Here is a 25,843-nt window from a genome sequence, read left to right on the forward strand (position 1 = left end):
GTTTAAATAATATTTAAATATATGTTTGCAATAGTACATATTTAAATACAAAAGTAAATAAGAATTTTCATTCACATTTTTAAAAATGAAAGATTAAGTCAGAAATGTAATGAAATTGACTTATGAATGAACATAGCACAAAACTGACATGAGCTGGAAATAGAATGTTCTATCCATCCCATAAATGCTGTGGGAAGCCCAGGTTTGTCATTGGGGGCACATCTAGTAGGGTGTCTTGGCCAGTCACAACTCCTTGACAAATAGGCCTTTACACTGTTCATGTCTGCAAACATCTGTTGGTTGAATCTATTGGTTGTCTTCCATGCTTATATACTCAGGTGAAGCAGGCCTCATGTATGACTTGTTTCTTTGTAGCACGTGATGCATATGCTTCTGAACTCTCTCACTTCAGTGAAATATCTATTGGCTTCAGTTGGCAGATTTTCATCTTTTAAAAGATCTCTCTGAGAGCCCTTTTTCATCTTGGGCTTTTCAGATTACTACATCTGAGAGCGATAATATTGTCTCTGTCTTTTTGGTTCATGGATGGGCGGGGGGACAGAAAACTTCCAAAAGTTTGCTTTTCAGTAAAGGCCCTTATTTTTGTTTGTCTTGGCCCCAACTGTTGTAACTAATGATAAGACGCTGGCTGAAACAAGGGGCAATGTTCTTCTAATAATGCAATCCTGAGGATGGCTTCCACTGACCTTTTCCCTCTTCTGGGGCTTTCAGTGTTTTAGTATGTGCAGCTTGCACTGGAAAGAATTTATAATCGGGAGGCTGTCAAAGGCGGCCATTGTTCTTACTGCTCTGAACATGTGGGTCAGCTACAAGTGCTTTCATATCCCCCAGAGCCAGGAGCTGGCAACAAACAAAGAGCAAGACTGAATTCTTCAGAGGCATCAGGAAAAGCGTTTTGCATATTTTTCATTGCTGATTGCTCTGGGAGGAAAGACATTCCCTCTTTCATAACTGGAATTTCTCTTCAAGGTAGAAAGACACTGTCTGCTGGAGCTTGCTGTGTTGTTATTTGGCTGAGCTGAAAGCAGCAACAGCAGATTCTCTCTGCAGGTGTTCCATCCAGACTAGTATGATAGCTAGACTGAACAGATCAGCTCAGTGGAGTTAGACATGTCTTGCCTGTTAACTTAAACCCAGGATTCTTTTGCCCATTTGATATGGACAATGGCCTCTCGGATATGGATAAAGGATCAACCATGTTTCAGGTTTGTTTGTTTGTTTGTTCGTACATACGTACATATATACTACTTGGTGCTCTTGATCTGATTGAAATAAACTCTGGCCTGCAAAAGCTAATGGCGTTATAAATAGGTTAGTCTTTTAAGGTGTCACAGATTAACACAACTACTCCTCTATAGAACATGTTACCTGGTTTCTTCTAGTTCTCTGTGTAAATCTGGTGTGTATTTTTGTTCTGTGTATTCATGGTAGATCTTGTTTTGCATTTAACAGTAGTCTCATACTAGTTATTTGAAAAAGAGGGGTTTTTTTATTTGGGAGAGAAGATGGAATATTTGGGTGGAAGGCTGTCTGTAGATTTTTATGTGTTGAAGGTGATACGAAAAAGGCATTGTTGCCTGTGGTAATGTGTATATTTATCCCATGATGGGATTGGAGGCAGACAGTTGGGTTGTTTTTTAAAGAGAGGCAAAAGTGCTTTGAGATACTTTGCTTCCCTTAGGGTATTCACATATTTCTTTTGCTCAACTGTTGCTTCTAGTTAAACAGGGTTTTTTTACTGTTTCAAAAACCTGCAAAACTTATTTGACCAGAGACAACTGTGGTGAATAAAGAAATATGTGTGAGCACCAAGAGGAACAATGCCTCTAGTATACCACTTTCAACTCAGAAAAATGTCTGTCTCCAGCCATAGGTGTACATAGAGAGTATTCATTGTTTTGTGTAAGTGGGTTTCTTTTAAGACTTTTTTTGTTTTTGCTTCTTCCCCTTTAGGAGACTGAGGAGGATGTTGAGAGCCCCAAGCGCAGCATCCGTGACAGTGGCTATGTAGACTGTTGGGACTCAGAACGCAGCGATTCTCTTTCTCCTCCTCGCCATGGTAGGGATGATTCTTTTGACAGCCTGGATTCCTTTGGCTCCCGCTCCCAGCAGACACCATCTCCAGATGTGGTGCTAAGAGGAAGCAGTGATGGTAAGCTGTGCTCTCCAGGGCTTCTATTAAATGTGACTCACTGGCCCTTTTGGTGTAAAATAGCTGATGTACTGCCACTCAAGAAGCTGGCTTCAGCTGTGGAAACATGATGTGCTTTGCTAATCTCATGAAGTTGAAATAGAGCTCTTTTTGAATGCCAATTTATGGTTTGAGGGTTCTGTCAATAGTCTAGCTCACCCTGCAGTTGAAGTCTTTCCTCACTTGCCGCTATGAGTTGTGAGGGGAAAAAAGGTTACATCATAGCAGTCTCATTTATGTGATGGTGATTCTTGGGCCTGAAATGTAAGGAGATATCGGACAGACACTGGTTTAACTAATAAGGTTGGACGAAGTGGTAATGAGAATATGAGGATGGAAAAAACACTGTTTTGAATGCATAGTGCTATGGTGAAAGGGGAACCAGTGGTCAATGGAACAACTTTGACTTATGGTGCAGAGAGAATTTTTATTTTGCATTTTTAAAAAAAATGTTGGCAGATAATACAGTTTAATTTAAAACATGTATAGGCTGCCTTTTAAGGTCAAGCCCTCTCAACCCATATTCATACTATATGACCAATCAGTTGTAACCATAAGATACCATAACAATAAAATTCTAAGAACCAGCAATATCACTAATGACAACATTCAGCCTAGTAAGATCAAGTCAAATAACTATAGCAGCACTATATCTTACAGCAGCCAATAACATGTCTGGTTTTTTTAAAAACGATAAAGCAGTTTTATATAAACAAGTCTTTATAAACTGTTTTAAGGCTGTAAAGGTAGGGCGATATATAGTTCAGTTGGAACGATTTCACAGATATGGAGTCACCAGTAGAAGGCCCAACATGTCAAACTGACAAAATTCAAACATATTGTTCTCACACGCAGTCACACAAGTGGGATCTCTGATCTCAAAGTGTGAGCTGGTTGATATGGGTGAAGGTGGCCCTTCTGATAACCTGGTCTCAAACTGTTTAGAATTATGGAAGCTGTGACCCTCAAGATGTTGCTGGACTAGACATTTCATCATCCCTGACCACTGATCATGCTGTGTGATTATGACAGGAGTTGGAGTCCAACAATATCTGGAGGGCCACAGGTTCCTCAATCTTAGATTAGAGCTTTAAAGTTCAGTACCAGCACTTTGAATTGGGCCCAGGAGTACACTCTCAACTAGTAGATGTCTCATGTTCTGAAACCTGGTTCTCCACCATTTTTTAGGCAGCCATATTTTGCACCTGTTGAAGTTTCTGAACTGTCTTCAAAGGCAGCCCCAGATGGGGTTGCAGTTGGCATACCAGCCTAAGTTGATAAAAAGAATTGTTGAAAATGTTGCGGTAATGATAACGTGAATCTTCGTTTCAGTTATGATCAGACTCTCTTTGAAAGATACTAAAGGAGGGAGGGGGAACCTTTTTCTTTGCATGTCTCATAAATACTCCTTAAGTGCAGAACTTAAAGCCATCATTGAACACATTCTAATGATAAATGACAGGAGTGTATAGTAGAGCCTGTATTTTGTTAGTGTGTGCTTGTAACATGGTATAATACTTGCTCTGTGAAGAGAGATTTTAGAACGGAGAAGCAGTAGGAAAGAAGGGCACTAGATCCTTTCATTGTTGGCGAAAATCACCCCCCCACACACACACACATATGGTTTTCTCCCTTGGACTTTATGTTGCAAATGTGTGGTTTTCTGTCCTGCCCAGAGTGCGAATCACAAGACCGAGATGAGGATGAAATTAATTCTTGTTTTATTAGAGTAATAGAGACATCAAAGGCAGCACGCTTCATAGACCTTGCTGCGCTAACTCACTACTATCCCTAATTAAGCTACCTAAGCATACTCTGCAGTGTGTGAAGAAAGTTGACTCAGCACCCAGGCCAGGGGGGCACTGGCTTAAGTAGGGAAGGTCTTCACCCATAGTCTCTGACTCCTTCGAGGACTCTCCCTCTGGACAAGGCGCTTCTCGCAACGTCTCGCACGGGGTGGCTGGCTCTGCTGGCTCATCTGACAATACAGACTCGATAGGTGCTGGCTCAGCTTCAGGAGGTGGGGATGCATTTGAAGTTTCAGGAGGGGAGCTCAGGGGGGGTTGAGTTGGCGCACGCGCCAGGACATCCTCCAATGGCTCTGTTGAGGCGGCTGGAGGTGGCGCGAACTCTTCTTCGGCAGGAGAACTGTCCGTGGGAACTGGCACAGAGTCAACCACACCCGCTCCCCCATGATCCTCGAAAGTGTGTACACCCTCTGATTCTTCCCCTTGCTCTAACTGAGGGATCTGCAACTCATCCAGCTCCCTCCCTTGTTTCCCCTGAGGGAGCTGGGGCTCGACATTTTCCTTGCAAAGGGCTGGGCTGCTAGGTTCTCTTTTCCTGTCACTGTTGGTGTACAACACCACCAACTTTGAAAAGAAAGTAACAGTGTTTATAGTTTGAGTTTATTTCGTACAGTTGTTCAGAAATTGTTCACTTTCTCACATAAGACTTGAACTCGGTCATCCAATGAAGCTGAGTATCCTGTGGCTCAAAAAAATCAATCGTCATCATCATTGTAAAGTTCATTGTATGATCCTGCGTTCAAGTATTGTGGTAGGTTCATTACTGGCTTTGATGGCTAAAGGATTAGCAAATCCATGGAAACATGGTGTATCAATGGCTAATAGCCAGGGAATCTCCATCTTCAGAGACAGTATTACTCTAAGTATCATGCGCTGGAGATAAGCAATAATAGATGACCATCACTGCTTCCAGAGACATCTGGCTGGCTGCTGCTTGAAATGGTGAATGAAATGGGCTTTGATCTAACGCAGCAAAGCAATTCTTATGTTCTGATATAGCTGTATCTGTAGCGTAGCTGTTTGTTGAATATTTCCGCTTGATACATCTAAACTTTTAAGACTACAAAGAGCTAAAGCAGTTCTTTGGAGCTGAGTAAACATAGTGGACTTATCATCGAATAATAGAATAGTAGAGTTGGGCCTATAAGGCCATCAAGTCCTAACTCCCTGCTCAATGCAGAAATCCAAATCAAAGCATTCCCGACAGATGACTGTCCAGCTGCCTGTTGAATGTCTCCAGCGTCAGAGAGCCCACTACCTCTCTAAGTAATTGGTTCCATTGTTGTATGGCTCTAACAGTTAGGACGCTTTTCCTGATGTTCAGTCAAAATCTGGCTTCCTGCAACTTGAGCCCATTATTCCGTGTCCTGCACTCTGGGGCGATCAAGAAGTGATCCCAGCTCTCTTCTGTATGACAACCTTTCATGTACTTGAAGTGTGCTATCATATCTCCCCTCAGTCTTCTCTTCTCCAGGCTAAACATGCCCAGGTCTTTCAGTCTCTCCACATAGGACTTTGTTTCCAGTTCCCTGATCATCCTTGTTGCCCTCCTCTGAACCTGTTCCAGTTTGTCTGCATCCGTCTTGAAGCACGGAGAACAGAACTGGACGCAGTACTCAAGATGAGGCCTAACCAGTGCTGAATAGAGGGGAATAATACTTCACTTGATTTGGAAGCTATACTTCTGTTAATGCAGCCTAATATAGCATTTGCCTTTTTTGTAGCCACATCACACCGTTGGCTCATATTCAGCTTGTGATCAACGACAATTCCAAGATCCTTCTCACATGTTGTATTGCTGAGCCAAGTATCCCTTATCTTATAACTGTGCATTTGGTTTATTTTTCCTAAGTGTAGAACTTTGCATTGATCCCTGTTGAATTTCATTCTGTTGTTTTCAGCCCAATGCTCCAGCCTATCAAGGTCCCTTTGAATTTTGTTTCTGCCTTCCACGGTATTAGCTATGCCCCCCAATTTTGTATCATCTGCAAATTTGATAAGCATGCTCTGTACCTCCTCATCCAAGTCATTAATAAAAATGTTGAAGAACACTGGGCCCAAGACCGAGCCCTGTGGTATCCCACTCGTCACTTCCACCCAGTTTGAGAAGGAACCATTGATAAGCACTTGGAGCCAACTGTGGATCCACCTGATAGTTGTTCCATCCATCCCACATTTAGCTAGCTTGCTAATCAGAATATCATGGGGCATTTTGTCAAAAGCTTTGCTGAAGTCGAGATATATTATGTCCACAGCATTCCCACAGTCTCCAAGGGAGGTTACCCGGTCAAAAAATGAGATAAGATTAGTTTGGCAGGATTTGTTCTTCATAAATCCATGTTGGCTCCTAGTAATCACTGCATTGTTTTCAACGTGCTTACAGACTGACTGCTTTATAATCTGCTCCAGAGTTTTTCCAGGGATTGGTGTTAGACTGACTGGTCTGTAGTTCCCTGGTTTCTCCTTTTTGCCCTTTTTAACGATAGGGACAACATTAGCTCTCCTCCTGTCATCCAGCACTTCACCAGTCCTCCATGATTTTGCAAAGATAATAGTGGTTCTGAGAGTTCTTCAGCCAGTTCTTTCAGTACTCTAGGAGGCAATTTATCGGGCCCTGCCGATTTGAACTCATTCAAAGTGATTAGGTATTCCTTGACCGTTCATCTATCAATCTCAAACTCCAATCCTGCCCCTTCTATTTCATATTTCCCAGGAGGGTCATAGACCCTTGTTTGGGAGAAGACTGAGCCAAAGGAGGAATTGAGCACTTCTGCCTTTTCTTTGTCATCTGTTTCATTTGCCATCCTCATTGCCACCTTTCTTTTCTTTGTCTTTTACTATGGACGTACCTGAAGAAAGCTTTTGTGTTGCTTTTAGCATCTCTCCCTAACCTCAGCTGATTCTCACTTTAGCCTTCCTGACGCCATCCCTGCAATTCCGTGATACCTGCCTGTACTCTTCCTGTGTGACCTGGCCTTCTTTCAATTTCCTATATGGTTCCTTTTTTGTTTTCAGGAACTCTCTAAGCTTCTTCTGCTGTTTTCCCCCTTTTTTCCTTGTTGGAATTGCTTGCCATTGCGCTTTTAGAATTTCCTTTTTTAGAAACTCCCTCCCATCTTGGACTCCTTTTCTCATTAGTGTGGCTTGCCATGGAACCATACTTACAATTGTTCTGAGTTTATTAAAATCAGCTTTCCTGAAGTGCAGGGTGCGCATATGGCTACTCTCAGCTTTTGCCTCTGTTAAAATCAAGAGTTCAAGTATGGTGTGGTCACTTTCCCCCAGAGTTCCTGTAACTGCCGCTTCATCCACCAAATCATCTCTATTGGTTAGAATCAAGTCCAAGATCCTCTGGTTGCTTCCTCCACTTTCTCCAACACAAGTCAGTGTTGTCTTGTGTTGGAGAGTTATCTCCAACACAAGTCAGAAATTTCTTGGAGGGGCCATCTTTGGCAGAGTTTGTCTCCCAACAGATATCGGGATAATTGGAGTCCCCCATTACTACTACATCATGTCTCCTCGAAACATTGGCAATTTGCTTTTCAAAAGTTACATTCTGATCTTCTCCTTGATTGGGTGGTCGGTAGTAGACTCCAAGCACCACATTCCTTTTATGACGTGCGCCATTAATTTTAATCCAGATACTCTCGGTGGAGCTACCAAGCTCATCTTCCTGTATTTCTGTGCAGGGATATATATTTTTAACATATAGCGCGACTCCACCTCCCTTTTTATTCCTTCTGTTCTTTTTGAACAAGTTATATCCTTCAATTGCTGTATTCTAGTCATGGGAGTCATCCCACCAAGTTTCAGTTATACCTATCAAGTCGTAATTGCCCTCCTGTATTAAGAGTTCAAGTTTGTCCTGCTTGTTTCCCATGCTCTGCACATTAGTATACAGACATTGAAGACCATGTGATTTATGGCTTGGCTTCCTTACTACATTTTTCTGAGGACTGTTACTGGGCCCTATTAGAACCAATCTCTCTGTTCCCATTACTGTGCACAAGCCTTCATTAGTCGTTACCACCAAGTTTATGTCTCCCTCTCCCTTAAGATTCAATTTAAAGCCCTCCTGATCAACTTCTCCATGCTGTGGCCAAACACATTCTTCCCAGTCCTTGTGAGATGTAACCCGTCACCACAAGTCCATCTTCCAGGAAGCATAGCCCGTGGTCCCAGAATCCAAATCTCTCACTTGTTGGACTTCCGGGAAGGGTGACTTCGCTTGTGCCTGCTTTTGAGACGGGCTCCCGCCTCAAAAGAAGCTTATTCAGATATAAATCAGTCAGAACATTTTTTTTTGACTGATAAAATTTCTCCCGGGCAGGGAGAAACGTAGAGATCAACCTCAAAAGCCTGTTTTTGCTGGGAGGACTGGATTTCATTAATTTATGAGAAAAGGTCCAGCCAACAATGCCGGACGGACTTCCAAACATGCTCTATCTGTTTTAAGCGATACGTTTATCTTTTCTTCAAAGAGAAAACAGACTAACAGGCAAGCACCCTTCTTTCTATTATTTTTCTTACTTGGTTTAAATTGTTGCAGCAAAAGGAGATTTGTCAGATTGATCGGCTTTGAAGAACTTCTGGTGAGCTATAACTCTTCTCTGTTATTCACGAAATTAACTGCTTATCTCTGTTCCTGTTGCAAAAAGCTGTCCTGGAAGTGCATTCTAAAGATAATAAACAGAAGAGGGATTTCTATTCCGAGGAATGTTATATTGTCTGGGACTATTCTCTTTTTGGTCTATTTTATTTTGACGAATCTGCTTCTTCACGACGCCACTAACTGTTTTGATGCTGGGAACTAAATTTGTTTTGTATTCTTGAACATAGAGATAAGGCAGGCTGCTCTGTTTATACTGTGATGTCATCAAGCCTGGAATATTAACCCAATTGTTGCTGAAATAAGAAGTGGTTCTTCTTTATTTTTGTTTTGCTTTGTTTTCGTGGTTTTAAAAATGGCAACTAAGAAAGTGGCTGAGAATCTGGAAGTAATTATGTTTCAGAAAATAATGGATGAGATTGAGATAACGAAACAAACCCTGCGACAGGGTAGTAAGGAGCTGAAAATTGAACTGAGCAAAATGACGCAGGAGCTTAAAGGAATAGGGGATCCTGTGAGAGAGGAGAATGAGATCAGAGATGAGAAAAGAATAAATAAAGGGAAGATACAGCCCTGGAGATTGGAACAAATGTGGAACTGGAAAAAGATCTGGGGTTTATGGATATTAGAAATAAAATCTACTGTTTGGAATTTAACGTTATCTCTGAAGAAATTAATGAAGATATTAGAGATAAAGTTATCAATGGCTTGGATAATCTTCTGGACTGGAATGACGTGATGGAGTTTGATATAGTGAAAATCTATGGAATTAACTGCAGCCATGTGACAATGGAAAAACTTTCAAGAGATGAGCCAGTGCATTTTGTAAAAAAGAAGAACAGAGATATGACTTTACAACAGCATTTCAGCAACTTATTCAGAATGGCTGGCAAGAAAATATTTGGGATAGAGGAAATTCCCATCAGACTCTTATTATATGACTATGGCTATGACAGCAAGATTATTATGGAATACTGATAATGGAAGATTGGACACTGAAATTACTGGACTTAACAGGACTATTGAAGATGGAAGATGAAATTAATAGGGATAATGGAATAATGGCTATTGAAATTATTGGACCTAACAGATTTTGATGAGATGGATTAATCGAAATGTTTATTTGGACTATGGTTATGACAATAAGATTATTATTATTATTAACGAGATGGATTAATCGATATGTTTATTTGGAGAAAAATTGATAGATATATTTCTTAAAGAATTGAAACCTCTCTTTGACTTTTTGTGGAAAGAATAAAGTAATGTTTATGAGATTCGATGATTAATTAAGATAACTCCTGGAGGAAAGTGATTTTATAATATAATTTAAGAGACAGGATTGTTATATATTGTAGACTTATAACTGATTTGATTGGTGACAAATGGGAAGTCAACATTTTATTTTTTTGTTTAATCATTTTTGTTTTGTTTTGTTTTTTTGTCTTTGAATGTTTTATGACTTTGTTTTGTATGTTTTATGAAAATTTGAATAAAAATTATTGCAAAAAAAAAAAAACCAAATCTCTCACTTGTTGTTCTGCCTTCAAATTGAGGATTATAACAGAGAAAACGCATGTACCTTACTGGATGAGTTTTAGGTTTGTCCTGCACAAGGGGTAAAGCTCAATAGTTTTTCTTAAAAAAAATTTTTCAATACAACAGAAATGTGATTCATTTTAAAAAAACTGCTCCCTTTTGTGCAGTCCCATGTGCAGCACATTGTGACCTTGTGAAACTTCAAGAAGAATCTTAAAGCACAATAGGCTTTACTGACCATTTAAAAACATGATTCTCGCTCTATATTGAGATGGGAATCTGTGCTACATTTGCCCATGAAATTTAAGGAGCACTTCTAGATGTCATGTTGTGGGGCAGTTGGCTGTCTTTTTCCCGGTGTAACTTTTGCCTGGATTGTGACCTGCAGGGGCACTCCAAACACGAGTTGGATGTGGCTTAAGTCCTCTGCCCTCCCACCCTCCCCTGACATGCCCCTGGAATGCCTCTTTTTCAAGATTTATGCAGGCTTCACTTACATTGGTCTTAGCTGAGCTGGCTGAGCCCCAGCTGGGCCAGCTGAGTCCTGGCTGAGCAAGGCTGAGGGACTTACACTGGCATAGCCCGGCTGAGCTGGGACCCAGCCAGCTCAGCTGAAGATCCCCCGCATCCAACTCCCTTCAACCCGGCATAAATGTGAGTTGGATTGCGCCCTAATTGTAATTATCCTTTTTCTAGCACACTTGGATTAATTATTTAAACTTGCCTTTTTCATTTTCTTTTTTAACAGGGAGAGGAAGTGATTCAGAATCCGACTTGCCACATCGAAAGTTGCCAGATGTGAAAAAAGACGACATGTCTGCAAGGCGGACATCCTATGGTGAACCCAAATCTGTTGTGCCTTTTAATCAATACCTCCCCAATAAGAGTAACCAGACTGCCTATATTCCGGCTCCTCTCAGGAAGAAGAAAGCTGAACGGGAGGAGTACAGGAAGAGCTGGAGTACTGCTACTTCTCCACTAGGAGGAGAGAGACCTTTGAGGTAAGGCCTTGGCCACATCTCAGGTTAGCAAACCATATGACAGAGCCACCTAAACCCAACAAGTGCATCTCTCACTCACAGGTGGCCTATAAATGGTTTTTGATTTTGTTCTCTCTTGCGTGTTTAATTATAAGATAGTAATATGGAATGCAGTTAGTCTTAGAACATTACATAAACAACTGTGCTATACTCGGTTTATAGAAACACTACTACAGAAATCGTTAATGAGTCTTACTGTACCTGTAAGCTGTTTTGAGCTGCTTTGTTCTTAACAAGATACGGTGTTTTATATTAGTACAGCACACATTACTTGAAGCCAGAGGTTTGGTTCAGATGCTCTCAAACATTCTCATGTGTTGTCCCCGTGAATGCTCCAATTTGTGTTCATATGGATGCTCTCTCTCTCCGCAAGTTCTTCCCAAATCCACCATTACCAAGAAACCTTTGGCCTAAGCTCTTAGTCCTCGCCCCCAACTAAAACAAAGCTCCTCCTTGTTTGGCTTCCGACCCTTTAAAGTGAGATGGCCATGGATAGCACACTGAAGAGTAAGAAAGAATAGTGGAGGGAGTAGCATTATATATTTCTTCATTTATGAAACTTATATCCCACTTTATAGCAGCGAGAGGTTCTCAGGAAGCCATATTACAAAACAATTGCCCACATTCCAGTGTAATATTAAGTAAAGAAATAACTCTGTGCATACATGATTTCCAGGATTACTCAGGCAGCATTTCCTCTCCTCCTCATTGGGCTTCCCTAGTGTTGCCCTTTGGCCATTGTCTACCAGGCAGCAAGCTCACTGAAGACATCTGAGACAAGGGAGTAGAGCTGGAACACACTTATGAGATGGAGGCAACTCTTCCTTGTTGGCAGTTGGCAAGCAAGTGTTCTGACAGATTTGGCACATCCACTCTGACACATGCTGCCTCTTGGCAGCCCACTTCTCCCCTGCCGATCCTGCTCATGTGGATTGCTACTGGGAACATGCTTATCCTGGGTCAGATGTCATTTCCTCCATGAGTTTGCATCCACAGGGACCTATTGCATGGAGGCTGTTAGGGTATCTGAACCAGGTAAAAGTCATACACTCACTGAGATTTTTTAATTTTTTTAAAAAATCTTGTCTTCAGCAAGTTTTCCTTTATTTTAAATCTAGATATAATGGGTTAGATCCAGAGACTAAGTTAAGTGAACTTGGGTCCCTTTGAACCTAAGTCATGACTAATTTGTTCTATTGATTTCAAGAGGACTTAAATTCAACTAGAAGATCCAATCCAATATGTGTACATATACACAGTACCTTTTAATGTACATCTGTATATCAAAGTGGCAGAACCTTGCTTTTTCTGCAGTATTTGCACACTTTTTAAAAAACCCTTTTAATTTGATGTTGGAGAAACTTATCTGATCTGCATTGTCACAAGTAGCAAGAAAGCAGGAGTATATTGTGGTATAATCTGCCCTATATAACTTACTAGCAAAAGCCACCCTGAAACTATAGAAGAAGAACAAAGTGAAGTACTGGTGCAATCTGAAGAAGAGTGTTTGGGCTGTGGAGTTTCTGCTGCAACTCCCCCTGCAAAACCTGTTCAGACAGAAGTGAATCAAAGAGACCCTTTACATCAGTCTCCTACATATTCTGCAAACAAACCAGCAGGGACCAGAAGTAACGAAAAAGATCCCAAGGAACTCAGCAAACTAAGAAGGCTTGAACAGGCTGGTATTAAGATCATGCCAGCAGCACAACGCTATGGTAGCAGGTTAGCTCCACACTGTGGGACTTTGCGTGCGCATGCTACATGCTTTTCGTATTTGCCCTGCTGTGTGGTTCTCAGTTTGCTGTAATGTCACTTCATGTAACACAAAAAAGTTAACCTAATAAATATCCATGTTGCTTGCTGTCCAGAATGAATTGCAAGGCATTAGAAAACAATAGCTAGGAATTGCATAGCTATGCATTGCAGTACTGTGTGGTGTTATAAACACTTTTGTTGCAACTGGATAATTACGGTACTGTAAATCTGAGCTGGAAAAGAATTGCATACTTGTAATTACTGTGGCCACTTAACAGCCTCTTAAATCTTCAGTTTTCTTGGAGTGGCTGAGCTATGCTCTCATGGGAATGAAGCAGATATGGAGTAAGCAGCTGCACTAGAGGATGTCTACTTTAAAGGGATTGTAAAAATATGCAGCTTATTACATTTTCTGTTAGAGCATGGAGACTATTCAACAATTTGTTGTAAGCAAACTTCTCCTTCAGTTGTTCAGGCACCTCTGGTATCGAGGTACCTGATTTGTTTCAGCGTTTCTACCTCTGGACATTATGAGGTGAATTATATGGGCTAATCTGTTAGAGCAAATGCATGGATCTGAATACCCATGTGACTTGGTACATGGAGGATTCTGGCTTGGGGAGGAATTGAATGAAATGATACCCGTTCTTTTTTATGATTTCTGTTTTTTATATGTATTTTTAAAATAAGGCTTGTTTGTTTTCCTCTGTTCCAAACATTTGTTGATGGAATAAGGTAGTTCCTTCTACAGACAGTGAGAGTGTGAGAGAATGTCCATCAAAGGCACAGGGTTAATATTGTGATGTAATGTATTCTTGGTGTGATACCTGATGATACAGATTGGCTACAGATGCATGTACAAAAACTAATGTAAATAGAATTGCATACATTGAATGGCTTGATTGGAAGTAGGGCTGCCATGCACATACAGCCACAATAAAAAGTACACATAATTTAACCTAAGGAGTGGCCATTCAAAACTCAGAGCTGGTTTGTTGGTTAATAGAGTATTGGCCAACACGAACAAGCAAGCAAACAAAAAAGGAAACATTAATGCCTTACTAATGCAAACAGTGTAACAGAGTTCCAAATTAGTCCAACTTGAAGTTTTTCTTTTTCATAGAAGGGGAGCCAACCATCTTGCCTGACTTTGTGATTTCACCATTACACTGCTCATGCAAATAGACATGTTTTCATGAGCAAAGGTTCTTGTGTTCTGCTCAAGTCAGGTGCCAGCACATTATCGAAATCAGCCAAGACTGGCACAAGGCATTTTAGTACTTGAGGCAAAAGACAAGATGGTGTCCCTGCATTCCAAGTACAGGAACTGACCAGACTGGCAGTTGAATCTTACATCAACATTGGCAGCAGAACAGGTTACCCCCTCCACTGCACCTGAAGGCTGCAGGCTAATTTGGGGAGCACAGGGAGATGTCACTGTTTTGCCCCCAGTATCTGCTGCCTGGATATGAATGTCACAAACAAGTTGTGGCAAGGGGGATGTTAACTGTCAATGAATAAAGCTTTGAAAAGTAAATTTGAAAAACAAGGGTTCAAGTTTCACTTTTCTAAGTACATGAAGATTTATGGGAGCTTCAGGCACATCTGTAACTCTCACAGTGGGGAAGATGTGCAAGTCCCCGTTTTGCATAGGAAGTGCAAAAACAAGTAGGAGCTGCCCAGTCTTCCTCTGACAATTGTTTGTTTGGAATGTCTGAGGCCACTCTCCAGTGGGTTTTCTAAAGATTTCTCATGTATTAGGTCATATTGCAAGCAATGACATAACCTCTCTCTAGCTGGAAGACACACTGGGACTAACATATGCAATAGCCAAGGCGACAGGCTTAAATGCAAGCCTTGGACATGAATCCAAATAGTAATAAATATAATGCTGCCAGTCTGCTTATTGTAGGACAACCTGTCAGATGGTTTGAAAACCAGAAGGATAACAGCAAGTTCACATTTGGGCCCCCAAGTTCATTATTCCTTAGCCAACAGGGTTACGCTAGGTTACATTGGGTATGATACATTTAGCACATGTGGTTGGAGGAGGTTAAACAGCATTTGGTCATTAGGCACGGCTCCAATCTTGCAACTTCAGATTTCCTCTTCAAAGTTGCAGACACATGTGAACAAATGAGTTGTTTAGGCAAGGGCAGCAAAGGTTGGGGGGAGGACTCTGACGTCATCTTATCCGCAGGACTCCTCATGTTCTCTTCTCAGTGACTTTTTGTAATGCCTTGGGTAGTGCAAGATGTTCAGTATCTGCAGCAGTAAGTATTTCCTACTCCATTGTCCTCTTATTTTTCCCCCTTATGTGCCAGGTGAGTATTTGGAGATGGTGGGAGTTAGCTGTGTTGAAATGATACTGTCTTAGCGGCAGGCTCCTTTCAGACCCTGGTGGTGGTTTTTCTGTGCCCTACTTGTCTGAGCTCCATCTGGTTGTGAAAGACCCAGATGAAGAAAGGTTGTTGTCTTCCATAAAAGAGCATAATTTCAGAGGTGGCAGCTAAGAGAGGAAGAGAGAAACTTATAAAAAAACAAATTGAATTAAGGGCATTTACAGTTTTCCCTTTTCTTTCCTGTTTTCCACAACATGGTAAACCAAACATGTTGATTCTCAGAGATAATGCCACAGCTGATTTGCTCCTGCCCAATTATTTCTACTGCTGTGCAGCTAAGCAAAGGTTCGGTTTAGTGTGATGTCTGAACTTGGATTTGTGGTTAAGTTCTCTCCTTGCCAGCCATGAACCTTGACTACAATTCAGGCTTAGAGAGGAGAGAGCTTAATCCTATGTCCCGGTTCAGACAACTTGCTAAATCAAACTATGGTTTAGCTCAACAGAGCAGTAAAAAGGACCTCTGTAGGAGCTCACACATGTGCATGGATTTGCTAAGCCATAGTTTGGCTTACCATGTCTTGCATGTTCTTATGACCTGGTCTGCAAAGCCAGTTTCAGGAATCCCTTGAGGAAGCCATAACACTTGAACTAATTTAGAACTCCTTAGATTTGTAGAGATCTTTGCATTTCTCCACACAAACTTCTTACTTAAAAGCTGATGCTTGCCCATTCATTTTTCAGCTGTAACCCTGTTCCAGCTAACTAACAGAGAAAATGGAATCAGACCCACCCACCCCAGTGAATTCAAAATGATTCCTCTTAACACCCTAATGTGGTAAAAATCAACCTTTAATACAAAACCCTCACTTTATAAGCATTGCAGCTACGACATCTGGTTTCCCTAGTTTACAAAGAAAATTTCAAAAATAATGCCAGTTTTTTTAAAAAAAAAACACAGTTGTGTTAGAAACTCTTCTTGAATGACTTTTTGCAGTGCATCTGTTTTCAGAAGTGCAGCCAAAATATAAAAGGTGAAAATAAATTGCACTGTGTGTGTATGCTTCTATTTTTGTGGCCATGGAGTTTGTTGCTGGACTTTTTCTTGTTGATAATAATTGTGGAGTATTGTAAAAAGTCAAATTTCTGCGTTGGTGTAGTGGTTAAGGTGTTGGACTACAACCTGGAAGACCAGGGTTCGAATCCCCACACAGCCATGAAGTTCACTGGGTGACCTTGGGCCAGTCACTGCGTCTCAGCCTCAGAGGAAGGCAATGGTAAACCTCCTCTGAATACTGCTTACCATGAAAACCCTCTTCATAGGGTCGCCGTAAGTCGAGATTGACTTGAAGGCAGTACATCATCATCATCATCATTTCCCTAGAAATCCCTAAAAATTGGTTTGTGCCATAAAATGGGATCCAAGTGACTTCATTTTCCTTTCTGATTTGGAAGGATTGTATATCTGGGCCTCTGATAGACAACATTAGTCTATGGCGATGATACCATTTATGGTTGTTCAGAAGCTTGGATGGTCATATTCTCCAAAGGATGCTTTCTTTCTCTTTCACAAAAGAAGTTCCACAGGGACAACAGGATGTTGTAGAGACAGGAGGAAAAGTTGGATGCTGCAGATCTTTCTTTAAATGAAATAAAGATTCTGTACACCATCCTGATGTTTTTTGAGAGGGGGGCATATAAATATTTTATATAAATAAACAAATAATGGAAAAATACACTCTTCCTTTGCAAGGTTAGTCCATTGGCAGATGAATATCACTGCTTGCAGTCATATTCTCTGATATCCATCAGTGGGACCATAGTCCAAACCCTTCCAGAGAGGTGGACCTCTGCTGCTGTTGTAAAAACTTGGAAATATAGAAAAAGAAATTCATTTTAAGGTATTGTAAGTGCTAGAAGTAAGAGTAAGAAGCTAGAGAGTATCTCTAGGTTAAGTATATGGTCAGAAGCTATATAGATTTTTTTATTAGAGGAAGAAAGGATACTAAAGTATATTTGAAAGAATGCCTCTCTTAAATGGTGAAATGACTGGTTCTGTTGTGTTTAAGTTTATTCCACTAATAATAAAGCAGGAAATAAAGATCCATTGTCACTAATTGCACATGCATGGAATCCCAGGTTTTACAGCATGGAGTCTTAAATTATGGACATTTTCTCTAAACTAACAGCACATACAGCATAATTTGTTTGCTTCTAAAAATATATGGAGAGTCATGTTGTCTTTCTCCATTTTGCACCTGAATTTCCAATTTAACTTTGCTATGTATCAGTCAAAAGCAGATGTGCAAAATGGGTGAGCTTACTCCAGATATCATCCTTCGCAAAGAGAACCCCTTTACATTGTGCTATCAACAAAAAGATTCTGGCTCTGAAGAGGAACGGGAGGACAGAATTCCTGACCTAGAGAAAGATGATTTTGCTATACGTAAAGCAAGACTAAATCAGCTCAAAGTTACATTGCCATTTAACCAATATCTGCTTGGATCCTATGCAAACAAAGATCGAGGTAAAGTGGAAGAAGGGAAGAAACAAAAGAAAAAACAGGAGTGTTCAAGGTGTGCTAATCTACTTGTTTCTGTGTTGTCTAATCTAGTTTAAAGGGGCATAAAAACCTTGTTTGTGCATCAGTGTAAGCTCTCCCTTTTTCAGAGGGATCGGGGAGGCGGTGCAAATTTAAAGCTATCTCCACAGTTTCTCTGTCTGCTCTCTTAAAAAGTTGGGAGGCGTGTTTGGCTCAAGTAAATTTGGAAGGGGAATAGAAAGTGTAGAAGGTAGTTTGTTTCAATGTGATTGCTACTGTTTTCTAGCTGCTTCTAGCAGTAGAGTCCTCTGCAAGATATATGACAGGAAAAGTATAATACTCAGTAGACTCAGGAATAGTCTCCAAATATTTTACTGTGTTGTTTAAGCAGCATCAGAAACTAAAATCAGAAGCAGGAGGGTGAGAGAAAAAAGGCTGCTTTAACTTTTTCACATCCTGACTGTTATTGTATGTTCAGAATCACCGTCCTGCTGCTTGACCCCAGAATCCCCACACGCACACACACTAACTCACACAGAGAGGTGGAAAATAATTTAGCAATCAGTTTGTTTGTTTGTTTACAACATTTATATACTACCACATAACAGTGTGCTCTGGGTGGCTTACAAAACATATTTATTTATTTATTTATTTATTTATTTATTTATTTATTTATTTATTTATTTATTTATTTATTGCACTTGTATACCGCCCCATAGCCGAAGCTCTCTGGGCGGTTTACAGCAATCGAAAACATTAAAACAAATATACAATTTAAAACATATATTATAAAAACAATTTAAAACACAATTTTAAAATACAGTAAAAATCACAGCAAACAAGTTCCAGAACAAAATATTCTAGCAGTAGACAACATGGAGACTACAAAGCATTCCAAATATATATAAACAACAGATCTATAATGTACTGGATTCAAAAGTGCACAATTTTAAAAGTGTGTGGTGGGGGAGGTCTTCATGTGGCATGGAAAAATAACACAAAGAAGGTGCCAGAGGAGCCTCTCTTCTTAGCCCCCTCCCAACTGACCCTCAGCTGAAACTGGCAGCTTTTGATCTTTCTTTTCTGTTAAAAGTGGCAGGAGGTAAGGCATCAGTAGACCATTCTCAGGACTCTTACATATTGTCTAGCTTGGCCCTAAGAGTTGTAGGAAGGGTTTGTCTCGCCAAGATGCGTTCCATCAACTCACCCACTCTTCTGAGTGTAGGCTTCAGAAATACTTATTTTTATTAATTAAAAAACCTGCAAAGACCAAATCATTTTCATGTACCCCTTTTAATTTGTGCAGGAATTCCTCATGTGGGAAAACTGTGGGCAAAATATTTTTACTGCATAGCCAAACTGGTGTCCATCTGTACTATATTGCACATTGTAAGTGTAGATAAATGCTTCACTGTGCTCCATAAAACAATTAATCCAATAGCACATTATAGTGCATGAGTAGTGACATTTTTAGGGACCATAAGCATATTACTCTTTGCTTATTTGTATTTTGAGATGTAGATAGATACAATATTTTTTATCCTTGGTATAGCTTTCTTGGAGGTTTCAGAAAATCTTTTGTAAGATATGTTAGTTTCAGCTGCTTTCAGTCATTTAGAAAGTGTCGCCTTTGCGGCAATGATATGAATGTTGCCAACATTTACAGTCTGCATCTAACACATGACTAATGTCTTGGAACAGTATCTCAAGAACATGTCTGAATCCTCAGATGCCGAGCTTGGTAAATGGTAAAATACTTGGTAGCAGTAAAAATTCTCAAGATTTGCTATATTTGGAAACAAAAGTTGGATTCTTTGTAGCATGGGAAGTGGACGTCATCATGGCTGTCAGAATGAGAGATCGTTCATAAATTAAATATTGTTTCAAAAATGCATCAATGGTTTTGTTTGTCTGAGCTCAATCTGTGGATTGACTGTAGAGAGCAGGGTTGGCTGCAGAGGGTAGTACAGTCAGGCTTTTGCAAGGACACAAGACTAGCACAAAGCCTACCATCCCAGTGGTGCCACCAGTCCTACTTTCATGTAGAACTCAAGAAGGTCAGAGGTAGAATTCTCATTTTGCACCCGTGCCTCTTGCAGGTTAAAGAGGCCCACTGAGGGTGCCATGCCCAAGAGCTTCCAAAATCTTGCTGCCAGCAGTGGTCGATGATAACCACTGTAAAAAGAGGATGTTTCTTGATGGAACATATCAGCCACTAGCTGAAATTGCAGCAATAGATTCTTGCTTTCCTCCAACATTGCTCTCTTCCCCTTCTCACCGACTCATTTTTAGTCAGCATTTCAATACAGATATTTTGCTTTGGGCTTCACTAGTGGCTTGCCATTCGTCCTTGTCTAGTCCCTCAACAGTACTCTTTATCCTGCTGATTTTGGAATGTGCATTAAATTAGTGGAAAGAAGATACGTATGACTTCAACAAGGCCAATGGTGATATGTGAAGACAAATTATTCCTGCAGTCACAGGAGGATGAATCTGAGGAAAAAGACCAATCAAAAGTTCCAGACATTCAAAGAGATGACCTGGCTAGGCGAAAAAATCAGGCTAGCCCCTCCCAGCTAGACTTGCCCATTTTTGTGAGAGCTTCTATAACGGAAGCAGATCAAGAGATCTGGGACCGACTGAAAGTTTCAGGGAAGACCAGGTATGTTTCCATATAGAGAGGGAGAGAATAAAGATTTGCATTGCTCCTAAAATATTTTTGTAACTAAAATAAAATAACTAAAAGCTAAAGGTTAGCAATTTAGACACATGCATAAATTATGCATACAGCAAATTCCAAGTGTTATGCAGTAAGGTTCAATAACACTTGATGATAGTGGAGTGCTGAACCTTCATAAGCAACCAAGGGAAGTGCTCCCCTCCCGTGTGGCTAACAATAGCATCATGGGCCATCTTAGAGGCTTTATACACAACTGTTTTGATCATATCTGTACAGGAACTAGGAATATCCCTTATCATAATCCTTAAGATTCTAGGCTTGAAATTAAACACTTTTTCCCACCTTGGTATTTCAGATTCAAGTTCCCATTTCGAGTTTCCCTCTTCTTGGTGCTGCCATGCAGGAAGCAGCTGTTACAACAGCCTTGTTAGCTCTGCTCAGCTTTACATGGGAACATGGCTGAATCAATCACACTAGATGATAGCTCTCTATCTTGTTTAGTGGAAGGATTATGGGCACAATCTAGCTAGAAGTTTACAAAGCACGACAAAATTGCCATCAGAGTTATTTATGAATGTACTGCTCAGATTTCCAAGAAACATGCCATCACTTGGCACCAAGCCACTTTTGTTGTTTAATATGTTCGTATCACTTTCTGAATACAATTGTGTTTTGTGGTTTTTTGTTTTTAATTTAAGTTTTGTTTTGCCCTCTTGATCAGAATTATTTTCCACCATATTCAGACACTTCCTAGGTTTGATAATAAAGTGCCCGTGTTTGTGTCCCCAATTTCATTCCTTGGGTGGATTCCTTTGGTCTTCTAATTAAATCTTTGGTTGGTTGGTTTCTCCTTAGTCTTTTAGTTGTTTTTTTATATGCTTTTTTTGTTTGTTTACGTCTTTGTTAGTGACGAGGCGCTTACGGATGCTCAAGATTCTTTTCTGAGCTCTGAAATGGCAGTGGAGGCTGCTGATCGTAACAGTTTTGCAAGTCACAAAGTAAGAATGTGCAAGGCCACCAGCCCCAAACAGAGGTTTGTGCACTTTGGGCCAGTGACAGAAATTGAGCATCAGAAATGGGAGAATCTCTCAATTGCTAGGGCCACGCCTAAAGATGAAATGGAAGAGGCAGCCAGTAGGGAAAGAGCTGGGGCTCTTGGGACTTCAAGTGAATCCTCATCTTTGCTGTCTGTGAGCCATGTCAACTCCATTGGTCATACTGATGAATTCCACAGGCCCCATGCTAATCCCAGGTATTTAGTTTGTAAGTGCAAGAATATTCTGAAGGGAATTCTTTAGTATTTAACAGAGGACAAGGCTCTTCGTTGTTTTTTGCTACAGATATGCGCATGCAGCAAACTTCCCCCAATTTCCCTTGAAACCTCTTGACATCTGTTATCCATACTACTTTTTGAACTTGTGACTATTAAAGAGTGGCTCAAGGCTTAGGAGAGCGGTGATGGAAAGTACACTGTGAAAGGGAAGCTATTGGTGGAAGAACTGGATGTGACATGCAGACCTCGGCTCATACACCAACGTACATGGCTATAATTGCAAGCTGCTTATGCTTGTCCATGTATTTAAAACGTGGGCATTGGCATTAAGTTGCTTGCTCCTTGCTTGCAACTCCTAAACATGCTTATGGAAGTAAGGCCAGAAGTACATGTTGTGCTTTGTCTGGTAACGTTGACTTCTAGAGGAGAATCTACAGGTAGGGGTGCTTAACTCCTCCCATGCCTATAGATTCTTGTTTTTACTATCTTCCCCCCAGAAAGATGAAGAGGTCTGGTTGTGGAGAATAAATTCCATGGGGAGTGACAGATGCAGGGGATAATTGGTGGATGTAGGAGAGGTTAAGAAAAGCCCACCAGTTTTTCCATTCATATCTTAAATGTCAGACACATGTTTGGGAAACAGGCTTGGCAGTATCACATGTAGTTCCACCCTAAGTCTCACAGAGTTCACTTGGACTTGTTTCCTAATAAACAGACTCAGGATTTCAGGCTGGTTATCATTAAGAACCATTGTCTGAATCATTATTATTTATATGGACTCGTAGCCTGCTCTGTCCCAATGGTTCGGGATGGGTTCCTCAGGGTATGCCTGAATGCAGGATCCTCTGTGTTTCTTTGGCATGCCAGATCTCTAGAAGCCATGTAGTTCCTGCACCCGATGTGTGCTGATCTCTCACCTGTGCTGCAGTGCATGAGCATGCAAGTGGTGTTGGCTGATGAAACTCCATTGTGTCCCACCCCCTTTTTTCAGATACTGCTTCCTGTTTCTGATTTAGCAATTAGTTTGTTGGAATTTCCCGTGTGCTGCATAGTATGAGGAAGAATGGAAAGACAAGCAAAAAATAGGGAAACCATATCTGCTGGAGTACATGAATTCTCATCAGTAGGGCACAGGCAAATCACTTTGAAATTGTTCACTTAGGGCCCCTCCAAACATCCTTTTTCTTGTGCATTTGTGATTATTTGTGCTCATGATGGTGTCGGGGCAGTTATATGCGATTCTGCTTTCAATACTGCTTTTGAAAGCGGAAACAAACATTTGGGGGCAGACGTACTGCTTTGTTTCCAATACTGTCACAACCTGGAATCCTATCACTTTTGTTTTTGTTCCACTTTTGTTGTACCCTAGCGCAAGAGTTCCTCTCCACACAGCCATAATGTGGTAACACTTGGGAAGCATTGCAGAACAACTGATAAAGTGTTGTGTAGACAGTCCAGTATAAACCCACTACTAATGCACTCTTATTGTGTCAGTGACACATTGCAGAATGCTCCCGCAACAACAACATTAACAGCAAAAACAGTGTAGAGGGGCCCTTACTGATCCATATTCACCAAGACTTCTGAAATGCCCTGTTCAGGTTTTGGGCATGTCAAGAGATTTGTTTTATGTGCTGGTACTCCATCTGAAGTGGTAGCATAGCTTTTGCTTTTTTCTGGCAGTATGTTAGAGCTTACGTCTTCTTTTGAAGGCAGCTGATAAAAGAGATGATTTTTCCTTACTCTGGAATCTTTTTACACGGACATATTAAAATTGGGTTGCACTTTTGTTTCTGTGGTGCAGTTTTCCCCCTATTTTCTGTGAAACCAAGCACAGGCCCAAGAATTTATATTTGTTTGGCTTTCCTTTATCTAATCAGCCCATTGTCACTGCAAGAATTTCTTATTGATGCTACTAGTAAGAAACTCAGATGTTCATTCTTAAAGATAAGATCAATAAGTGAAGTTCTCTTCTTAGTGCTTCCACATGGTTCTCATTACCTTTCTTCCTTTCTCTCCTATTCTCCATCTTTTACTGTTAGTGAAATAATAATGTCCCATATGGATGCATATAATTCATCGCTCTTGGATGCTTGTGCTGATTCTCAGAAGCAAACACCAAGCAGTTTGAGCGAATGGCATGAAAGCAGTGAGGAAGAGATGGATGGCAGCTTCCCAGATATTGAGAGAGATGACATGTTGGCTAGAAGATTTGGAACTTTTCAGAAATCTACTAGTCCAGTTTGCCCATGTTGTCCTTCCATTTCAGTAGTCAATTATCATCCGTTGAAACAGGAAGGGAAACAGTGGAAGACTCCACAGAAAGCAGAAAGGTCAGAAATGGGAAACCAAGTGTTATGAGCTTCTTATGCCTGTCTTGCATGAAACACTAGCTGTGTATGATATTATTCTACTTCTTGACAAGAAAGGGGGAAAAATCAACTTCTGACTGATTGATACCTGCCAACAAAAATCAGCTAGCAGCCATCATTTAACAGATGAAGAAAATTAGTATGATTAGTTTAGAATGCAAGAGATGTGAGTGTTTAGCCTAGAGTTTTCCAATGTAGCAAGGTTTTGATTTTATATTTTAAGATTAGGAAAAGGTATATATAATTATAAACACAATATGACAATGGAATAAGCTGCTTAACCATTGTAATTTCTTCTGCATTGATGACTTTTCAAAAGTATCTAGTATATTTGGCTGTTGAACACTGCCCGGAGGCTTTCTGAAGTTTTTACCTCTGTGACTGTTACTGTGATTATATTGTTGACATTGCTGTCTGTTACTTTTGTATGCCATTTTCCTTTTCCTTTTTTGCTTGATGTAGTTTTTATTCTTTATAGCGCTTGGATTTTTTAAAAAAAAATCATTTGCATAATCAGGATCCTCACCTTTTGTAAATACAATGGATATCATGGTATTACTCATATTCCTTTATTTTACATATTTGGGGTTTCCTAGAAAGAGTTCAGATAGGAGCTCCTAGCTAGGCTCTGTCCAGGCTGAGACTTGCTTAGTTTAGCATTGCAACAGACTCCTCAAAGACTATTTCCCAGCAGACTGTTGTGTGCAATTACTGTGCAGCTGTGTTTTCCTCCTTGAGTGCCAGTTCTTCTGAATAATGGTGCCCACAATTGCCTTAGCAGAAGTTCCTCACTGACTTGTGCAACCCGACATTGTCCTGGAGCTCCTTCACTTATGTCCCTAAGTTCTATTGTAACATGTGAAGATGGCTGTGGGAAGTCAAAAAATCAAGATGAGCACAAAAATAATACAACAGGAGACAAAGCTGGATTTAGGAATCCAGGGAAAGATGACATGATGGTGAGAAGAACCGGAGCTTTTCTGAAGCAGACTGGACCAAGCATTAGTCAATTCCTCCCAGTTCCTTTCTCGAAGCAGCAGAATGGTGAGGAAGCAACTAAGGAACTTGTAAAGACTGAACAGAAAGTTAAGAGGTCAGAAGGCTATTCTGTAGTCTTTTAAAATTTAATCTCTAATTTTCACGTGGGGCAAGGTACTGGTTTTCAGTTCTGATGAAGCCTTCTGTCTCCTTTTGATATACTAGGTTTGTAAATGGTCTTTCATTTGGCTGCTGAGTAAGAATTGTTTCCAGATGACACTAGGCAGGGAAGGTTGACCAAAACTGGCTCTTCTTTTGTTTAGGCTGTGAATGGCTTGCATAGATATCTGTAAGACAGGAATGGGGAACCTGTGGCCTTCCAAGCATTGTTGGATTACAACACATATCATCCCCGACCACTGGCCATGCTGGCTGAGGGTGATCAGAATTGGAGCCCAGCAACATGAAACTGCACCCCAAACCCTCTGATGACTTCTCCCATTGGTTTCATGTAGATGTTAAATAGCTTGTGGGACAAAATAGAGCCCTGTGAAACACTGCAAACCAATGGCCCCAGAAAGGACCAAACTCCCCCCCAGCCCCACATTCAGAATGTGGCCATCCAAGAAGAACAGGTACCACTGAAGTGTCTCTTAAGCCCAGTTCTGATAGTTGACCTGCTTAAGTGTTCAGCAG

At 40.6% G+C, this 25,843-nt stretch overlaps 1 protein-coding gene across 16 annotated transcripts in view; it reads left to right on the top strand.

The window, feature by feature from the left end:
• LIMCH1 (LIM and calponin homology domains 1) overlaps positions 1 to 25,843 on the top strand; it is a 272,533-nt gene that overhangs the window by 179,476 nt on the left and 67,214 nt on the right. For 10 of the 16 annotated variants that reach the window (XM_061585015.1, XM_061585021.1, XM_061585017.1 and 7 more), the window contains 8 exons: positions 1,975 to 2,173; positions 10,917 to 11,169; positions 12,649 to 12,930; positions 17,594 to 17,878; positions 20,255 to 20,506; positions 21,432 to 21,776; positions 23,840 to 24,130; positions 24,948 to 25,262. In XM_061585015.1, the coding sequence (XP_061440999.1) occupies positions 1,975 to 2,173; positions 10,917 to 11,169; positions 12,649 to 12,930; positions 17,594 to 17,878; positions 20,255 to 20,506; positions 21,432 to 21,776; positions 23,840 to 24,130; positions 24,948 to 25,262 (2,222 nt within the window). The remainder of the gene's footprint in view (positions 1 to 1,974; positions 2,174 to 10,916; positions 11,170 to 12,648; positions 12,931 to 17,593; positions 17,879 to 20,254; positions 20,507 to 21,431; positions 21,777 to 23,839; positions 24,131 to 24,947; positions 25,263 to 25,843) is intronic. The other 6 variants (XM_061585016.1, XM_061585030.1, XM_061585023.1 and 3 more) reach the window with 5 other exon arrangements.

Source organism: Rhineura floridana, chromosome 9 (assembly GCF_030035675.1).
Source record: "Rhineura floridana isolate rRhiFlo1 chromosome 9, rRhiFlo1.hap2, whole genome shotgun sequence".
Lineage (NCBI taxonomy): Eukaryota > Metazoa > Chordata > Lepidosauria > Squamata > Rhineuridae > Rhineura > Rhineura floridana.